The following is an 8,351-nucleotide window of genomic DNA, read 5'->3' as shown; positions in this document are numbered from 1 at the left end:
ATCCTTCCACAGCGAAGAAGCGGCTGCTCTGAGTCACCTCCCTTCCCTCACCCCCAGGAAAAGCCCCAGGCCTCGGGGGATGAGCCGCCGAGGGGCTTGGGTGTCTGACACCTGTCATGAAGGGCTGATTAAGTCCGAAAGAGTCACCCAGTGGGTTGCTGGAAAGTGTGAGCCAGAACAGTGGGGGTTCTCTGAGGCAAAAGGGGCCCCAGGATGAGGCACGTGGAGGGAAATGTAGTGCCCTGTGTAAAGCTCAGAGGCTACCCAGGAGCGAGGACGAGCCCCCTCAGCGCACGAGCTCGGGTGGGTTTTCCCCAGAGCCGCAGGAGGAGCGGGGTCCCTTCCTCAGACCCCTCGCAGTGCCACAGAGTGCAGCCCCTCTCCTCAGTGCTGGGTGCTTCTCCTGGATGCTCCTCTCTGTCTCCTCGGACCACCTCAGCTTTGTCCCAGCTTGCCCCTAGGCTCTGGATTGACGGGTCACACGTGCCCTGCTTGGAGCTCGCCATAGACCCGTTCCTCGTGCTGCCTGTGAACTGGCCAATGAGAAAAAGCCAAAAAATCAGCACATTTGAAGGATTAAAGAAGGAAAAAAAAATAAACAAAACAAAAAAAAACCAACAGCAGAAAAAAGACCAACACATTCTCAAAAGCCCTGAAACGATTAGAGAGAAGCTGTAAGAGGCGGAAAGATCAAACCAAAAAAGGTAAGAGATGAAAGAAAAACATGAAAGGCACTTGCTGGGAAGTGTCTTCTACACTTTTTCCACTGTCTATGTAGAAGCGAAACTTGTAAGAAAAACAACAGCGACCCAAAGAATTTCCACTAAAAGATGCTTAGAGCAGTGTCTCTGGTCCCTCCCTCCTCTCTCTTGCTGGCTTCAGCTCTGCCTTCACGTGCCTCAGACTTATACTGGTTTCTTGGTCGTGACGCATCTTCTTAGCGATATGAGGAAATTAGCTGCCCACCTGCAATATAAGGGCATCTAGGGAAACGCTTTGATCGGAGGGAGAGACAGCACGAGAGCAAGCACGTCCAGCTGACCCCTCTTGCTTCACCCCACCCACTCTAACATCTTCTTTGCCCGTGCCTCATTTTTGCTGATCTCTTAAAGCTTCAGACCTGCTCAAGCACGGACCTGAGTGGGAAGACGCAGCCCTTTGCCTCTCCTGGATGCCACCATGAGGCCGGTGTCCCTGGTGCTGTTCCTCACCTTCACTCTGCTGGCTTTCAATGGTAAGAGGGGCTGAGCACATCAGGGAGGGCAGAGTAGCTCAGTAAACTGAGTCTGGGTTTTCCCTGGTCCCTGACAGGTCTGGAGGGGAGAATTTGTGCCCTTCTAACCCCACTGAAGATGGCCAGATACTGCCCTCTGCTCCATGAGTCCCACCCTTTGCTCAGCCCTCCGTCTCGTTACAGCTGGCCACATCCTACCAGGAGCAGCTGAGGGGGAAAGCAGGGCACAGAAAGTGTGGGCCAGAGCGGGGAGCTCAGCCGTGCTGCCTTGCCACCTGAGCTCCAGAAAGATGGCGAAGAGCTGGAAGCAGATGTCTGACAAGATATCCGTGCTGTGGAAGCGCCATGGGGGAAGGTACGCCAGGGCCAAGAGAGATCTGTGTCCTTCGGGGGGGGACTGGGGAGGGTGGGAGACACTTTGAGCCCCCTTTCTCCTTCCCCACATTCCCTCCTTCTTGCCCCCCTTTGCCTCCGGCATGAGCTGCTCACTTGTCCTGCTCCCAGCGCCCACCAGGAGCCACACATGGTGCTGGAGGTGGGGTACTCCGGCCTCAGGAAGACGGCGCTGCCCATGAGGCCCCGGGTGTCAGTTCAGGACTCTGCCTTACGCAACGGCAATTTCTCCCTGCGAATCGACCCGGTCCGGAGCGAGGATGCCGGGCTGTATGAGGCACAGGTGGCCTACAACACGGAGGTGCAGAGCTGCCAGGTGGAGCTGGGGGTAATTACAGGTAGGAGAAGATGGAAACCCCGGAGAACATTGATTTTAGGTCTGGGGAGGTTGTAAGAGTGAGATGGGGTGGGGTGCTGTGTTTGCCAGGGCAGGTTAGGGTACAGGCAGCAGCTCCCCGAAAGCGCACAGCTTCCTGCTGTCTGCTCTCAGCTCTGGAGAGAGGACTGCCCGAGGGACAAAGATAGGACAGGAGAGGCACAAAGGGTTTGGTAGTCCCCCCGTGTCCTTAGCATCCCCCACCTCCCCCCCTTTCTTTTTCTTGCAGTAACCCTCAGTCCACCCAGCCCTGTGGTAGAAAACGAGCCGCTCTTGTTGAGCTGCAACTCCAGCCACCGGGCCAGCCTTGTGGAGACGCGCTGGTTCCACAACGGGCGCCTGGTCCCCACCTCCGGGACCTTCTGCTCCTTGCACGGGGCGCTCTCCATCCTCCGGCCAGCCACGAGTGATGCGGGCTCCTGGTGCTGCCAGCTCAGATACTCCGATAATGAGATCATTTCTGCCACGTACAACCTGCAAATTCTAGGTGAGCTCAGCCTCTGCGTTGCTACTCCAGCGTCCCCAAGTTGCTCCCTTTGATGTGACTGACCAACCCCAGTGGCTCCAGCTTCCCAGCTCCCACCCTGTCCTCACTTCCCAGGCCAGTCGCCTCCCTGCGGAGCTCTTTCCAGCCACCACCCCACATTGTCCTCTCTCTCTGGCTCAGGTTTTGATGGCCCAACGAACCCCGTGGTCTATGCTGCACCCGGCTCTGCAGCTGATCTACCGTGCACCCTGAGCTACCTTCCCAGTGCCTTTGGGATCAACGTGGCGACAGCCCACTGGAGCCACCTTGGAGGAGGACGCTTGCAAGACTGGGGTATCTCCCAGAATTCGAGCAGCAGAAGCTTCCCCCTTCGTCTCCCTGCGGTGGGGCCAGGCGATGCAGGGCACTACCGCTGTGCTGTCTCTGTTGGCAGCAAGACGATCAGCAGGGACGTGACCTTGGCAGTGGTTACAGGTGAGAGGAGAGACAGGAAGGTGCATCATCCCTCTGGGGTCCCCCACCACTTGCAGATAAACCGTCCTGCATGTCAGTGCAGTGAGTGTGGGTTGCTCCTGCTCATAGGTTCTCACCCTGGGGCAGGAAACAAGGTCTCTATTCAGGGCATTGCACTGCACTGGACCCTGCTGAAAGCATGGGTTTTCCTGGGTAACTTGATTATTCTTCTTGAAGACTGAGGAAGACAAAGAAAAATAAATTAGCGGAGGTAATGAAGGAGGGGTGTATTAGAAGGAGGGGTGGGGAAGAGATGTGGACCTGCCCGCAGTCTTTCCTGAGGATAGTTTTTTCCTTTGCTGCAGTCACCCCGAGTATCCAAGGACCGGTTTCTGAGGGATCTCGCTTGCTGCTCATCTGCAGCCTCTCACACCCCCGGGGACATGAACGTTTCCAGTGGAAGCACCTCGACTCAACCCCCACTACCAGCAAGCTGGCTGCGGCCACCTCCCGTAACCTGGAGGGCCACAGGTCCCAGACAGGCCCTACCTTGGAAATACCCCGAGTGTCACAGAAGGATATGGGCACGTGGGAATGCAGCGTATATGGCCCAGAAGGCAGACTGGGAGCAGTGGAGTACGAGCTGCAGATCACAGGTACTGTGTCCCGTGGATCTGTAACCGATCCTTTCTTCTCGCCCTGTTCAATTCCCTGGTGCCCTTTCCTCTCTCAGCCTTCTCCCCTTTGACCGCTTGGATCCCATCGTATTGTCATCCTCTCTTAGCCCTCACCAGTTCCTCCTGTTGCTTCTTCCAGTTCCCTGCACTCTTTTCCAGTTTGCCTCTCTCTGTGCAGTCCCAGCCTTGCCCCAAGTGCAAAATCAACCCTCTCCTCCTTTCTAACTGTGGTTCCTCCTTGCAGGTGCCCAGGTCTCCAGCCCTCCCACCATCTTCAGTGGGCAGGTTACTTTTGGGCTCACGCTCACCCTCTTCCTCCTGCTTACGGTCTGTGTTCTGGCTCTGGCCCTACAAAAAAGGGTAAGTAAGTGTCCATCAGCCCATTTCTGTTCGTTTTCCTCTGCATCATCCCTTATTTGACCTTTGCCTGGGTACCCGAGAGACAGCAGTGCAATGTCTCAGGGACCCAGCAGCCAGCCTGCTGAGGGTGTCATGGACATGTAGTGAAAGCTGTATCCTGGGCATCGGCAGGTCTGGCTAACTGTGGCATTCGTCTGGGTGCAGGTCAGACACTTCAGAGGAAGGATAAAACCTCCTAGGAGACAATCACAGCCCAGCCTTGAAAAACTTCTTGTTTGTTCTTGCAGAGATCAAGCCACGCTGAAATAGAGGAGGGTTAATTTCCAGGCTTTTGTAGGTGTCCTCTCTCCTATTCCTTATCTGGATGCTTTGATGTAACAGGGTCTCCTGTTCCATATAAATGCCTGCTGGTCCCCAGACGCCGACCTCGATGCAGGTCTGTTGCTGCTGGCTCAGCCCTCACGCCTCAGCTGTCTGCTTCTGGCAACTCACTGCCCTTCGTTCGCTCGGCTTGTTCCAGTATCTCGTCTTCTGAAAACTCTGCCTTGCTTTTATCATCCCAAAGACCAGGCCAAGACTGATCCCTCCCCAGCATGCCACTGGAAAAAAACTGTGCAAACAAGTCAGACCATTTCTCTGCAGTTTTCATACCATTTCTCTGCAAATGAACTGCATGGCAAATTCTTCCTTCAGGGTTTCTCTTTGCCGATCAGGGACACCTTTCGTGAGTAGCTGTGATGTAGTTGCCTTCCGCTCAGCTTCTTGGAAAGGGCCCACAGTGAAAATCCCCTTCTAGTGCAGAAGGGGCCGGGGGCTCAGAGCGATCTCAGGTTGGGATAACTTGCCTTGGCGAAAGAGCCGGGTGCCTTGAACCTGCTGCAGATGAGGGATGTGATAGCATTGATGCGAATTCATAGCAAATCCCGGTGGCTGGAGGCTGAAGACAGGCAACATCAGAGCAGAAGCAAGATGGGCATTTTAGAAAAAAACACAGCGGGTAGTGCTAGAGAGTCTCATGACTCATACGTCATCATCGGTCCTTAATCAGCACCGATGGTAATGGATAATCTAAGGCAGAGATCTACAGTTTCTGGGTGACTCTCTAGACTGTGCAAGTCCAGGACAAGATGATCAGAACCACCCTTTCTGGCCTAAAACCTTGGACAAATAACCCTTTACAGTGTAATTGTTAACCCTCAGCCAGCAGGGAATAGGATACCTGGGTGTCCAGCTCTGCTTGCTTCAACAGCTCTCATCCAGCCAGGATACTTACCGCCTCAAAGCATTTGTGCATGCCCTCACGGCCTTGCTTTGCCGAGTAAGCAAGGCTCCTCTGTTGCAGCACAGGTCCTCCATCTGCTGATGGTCCTCCATCCACTGATGGTCCTCCTGCCCTTCTCTTCCCAGTGTCCCCGCTGGGCTCATCCTTTGTGAGAGTGCAGACAAGGTGCCTTGAGCGAAGATATTAGCTCTTCTCTTGATCTCTTCCTCTCTCTGCTGGCATTCTCTGAGATTACATTTGCTCTTCTTGCATTGGTTGCTCGCCGGTATCCCTTGATGGGCTGTTGCCCACACAGTAGGAATTCCTGTTCCGATCCCCTGAGCCTATCAACGTGCAGTTGGTACTGTTGCATTTCATTCACCCTTGTCATTTAGTTTACTGCTCCATTCTCCTAAAATATCTGGGTCTCTGGTGACATTTTCATCCTCTTTCTTCCAAATGAGGCTCCTCAACTTTATCAGCTACATAACTCATTAGCACTTTCACACTCTCTGTGCCATTAATGATTGGTTCCACAACTGATCTTTGAAGATTTGTGCTTATCATTTCTCTACCAGAAACCTGCCAGCAAAATCCCAGTCCCTTCCTCTTAGCTGAGATCACACCTACCATGCCGTTCTTTTACTAATCTCATCTTTCCAGTTGTATTGATTGCCTGCGTGTCACCGTTATCAGGAGCCCTGAGATCTACCTCTTTTCCATTGTCTAGAAAATCGCTTGTTAAAGCAAGATGTGAAAGTGGTTCTGTCTTTAATTTGTTCTTATCTCATTTTGCATGAACCTTCATGCCTTTAATTATTCTCTCTGAAAAGATGTTGTAAAATCTGGCATACCGTTGAACCTGACAATGGCCTGACCGTTGCCCAGATCATGCTTTGCTCTCTCTTAAGCGTGTCCTGTCTTTGATGTTCCTTATGCCCATGACAACACAGAGGATAATGTTGAGCCAGCCTTCCCCAGAAGAAACTACCTGTCTCAGAGGGTGAGACTGGGGCTCCTCCCTGGCTCTAGGAGGGAATGGGAGCCTCATGGTTGCAGTCGGTAGGACCATGCCTTCCACAGCAGGGAGACGCCCAGACTTAGAATCATAGAATCATAGAATCGTTAAGGTTGGAAAAGACCCTTAAGATCATCGAGTCCAACCATTAACCTATCACTGCCAAGTCCATCTATACCATGTCCTCGAGCACCACATCTATCCATTCTTTAAATACCTCCAGGGATGGGGACTCAACCCCTTCCCTGGGCAGCCTGTGCCAATGCTTGACCACCCTTTCGGTGAAGAAGTTTTTCCTAATATCCAACCTAGACCTCCCCTGGCACAACTTGAGGCCATTTTTTCTCATCCTATCACTTGTTACTGGGGAGAAGAGACCGACTCCTACCTCGCTACAACCCCCTTTCAGGCAGTTGTAGAGAGCAATAAGGTCTCCCCTCAGCCTCCTCTGCTCCAGGCTAAACAACCCCAGTTCCCTCAGCCGCTCCTCATAAGACGTGTGCTCCACACCCTTCACCAACTTCGTTGCCCTCCTCTGGCCACGCTCCAGCACCTCGATGTCCTTCTTGTAGTGAGGGGCCCTTGACTTGTGCCATTCAGTCTCCCTCCCATGCCTGATATTGTCCCTTTCTTCCCTTTCAGGCACGGTCTCCTGCCTTCCCAGCGCTGGAAGGGATGGTTGCAGTCACTGTGCCGAGGAAGATGGAGCTGGAGGAGAACCAGAAAGGGAAGATCCAGCAAACCGAGTGCTGATGGGAGCAGGGACACCAGGTCTGGTCTGCATGGGAGGATGAAACTCTGTGTGCCACGCTGCAGGGAGATGAGCACCATGCAGACCTCTCAGGAGGGTGTAGGGATGGCATGAACATAACAGGAGGCCATGGGAGCTCTGTACCTGCAGAGGGGCTGGAAGCTGCAGTAAGGTGGCAGGTAGCACAGACGCTTTGGAGCTATTGGGAGTATTTGAGCCAGTAGCTATTGCCTGCTTCAGTGCCACTTGTCTCTCCCACCCTTCGCCCCTCCTTCGTGGCCTCTCTCACAGCCTGTCACTGGTGGGACACTTAAACGCAGGAGATGGCTGGAACCCAGCTCCCCTGCAGCCCCATGGCGTCTCCTCCTCCCTGCCCACTTTCTTCTCCCTCTCCCTGCGCTGCCCTGCTCTTGCGCTCATTCAGTGGCAGAGGGGACCCCACAGAGGACTGCACGTGTTGCACATTTTGAGCGTTTTATTTTATTAGAAACTCATTTTAGAACCTAAAATAAATCTGTCTGACAAAAAAAACCCCCGCTGGCCCCTGAGTGTGCTTGTGGAGGATCGCGCCTATTGACGGTGCCGGCTGTACTCTGCCCGTGTGAAGCAGCTTCTAAGGACTTTGCTGCCTTCTCTTTCAGCTCTGTTTTACTGAAGTTGCCTGCTCATTTCTGACATTTTGACGGTGGGGAAGGGGAAATTAAATGCCACTAGAGAAGAAAGAATCACAAGTTCAGTCTCTCCTTTTTGCTGTGCTTCAGAGTCTTTTTCCCCCCCCGTCTGGCTCTCCCTGTTCCTTCATTCATTTATTCCTTCTCTCAGTCCTCACATTTTCCTGATGTATCTCCCATTGATGTTAGGGCTTTCTGTCACTCTTCTCCTACTAAGGATGTACTTACTAATGTAATCGTGAGTCCACCAGGTCTCATCTCCCACGACCCTCGATGTGTTTAGGTTTCATCTAGTTAGAGAATGCTCTTCACCTACTCTCCGAAGAGCCATGGAGGACTGTGGTACTGCTCTGGAACAGTCATTGCATGCCACCCCAGAAGAAAGCCTCGCTAGTAAAGAGAGTCACACAGGTGGTTTCTCCCGTATGGGTCACTGGGCTGGGGCTGCTCAAGCAAGGAGGTGGTGGCACAAAAATGAAGCTCTCAGTGTTTAGGAAGGGAGATTTTCTTGACTTGAGCAGAGGGCTTCGCTACCAGGCCAGCATTTCATTATTTCAGCAGGAACATGAAGAGACCTTCTTGGTGTGTGGCCCTCACCTTCCCTGCAAGAGCATACAGGTAACGACCGCACTCTGGGATCATCAGACTGCAGGTAGCAGAGCAGCACCCA

At 53.2% G+C, this 8,351-nt stretch overlaps 1 protein-coding gene across 1 annotated transcript; it reads left to right on the top strand.

Annotated features, from left to right (window-relative positions):
• The first annotated feature begins 974 nt into the window (after nucleotides 1-974).
• Nucleotides 975-7,528, top strand: LAG3 (lymphocyte activating 3). The gene is made up of 8 exons (XM_009461340.2): nucleotides 975-1,234; nucleotides 1,418-1,589; nucleotides 1,739-1,965; nucleotides 2,233-2,490; nucleotides 2,671-2,964; nucleotides 3,309-3,599; nucleotides 3,865-3,980; nucleotides 6,902-7,528. Exons 1-8 carry the CDS (start codon nucleotides 1,180-1,182, stop codon nucleotides 7,010-7,012), a joined length of 1,524 nt encoding a protein of 507 aa, XP_009459615.1. The 5' UTR covers nucleotides 975-1,179; the 3' UTR covers nucleotides 7,013-7,528.
• Nucleotides 7,529-8,351: the final 823 nt, after the last annotated feature.

Source organism: Nipponia nippon, unplaced genomic scaffold (assembly GCF_047370975.1).
Source record: "Nipponia nippon isolate SJK-2023a ecotype South Korea unplaced genomic scaffold, ASM4737097v1 scaffold_2, whole genome shotgun sequence".
In the NCBI taxonomy this organism is placed as follows: domain Eukaryota; kingdom Metazoa; phylum Chordata; class Aves; order Pelecaniformes; family Threskiornithidae; genus Nipponia; species Nipponia nippon.
Note: the sequence above shows the minus strand (reverse complement) of the source record. Positions and strands in the feature narration are given on the sequence as shown.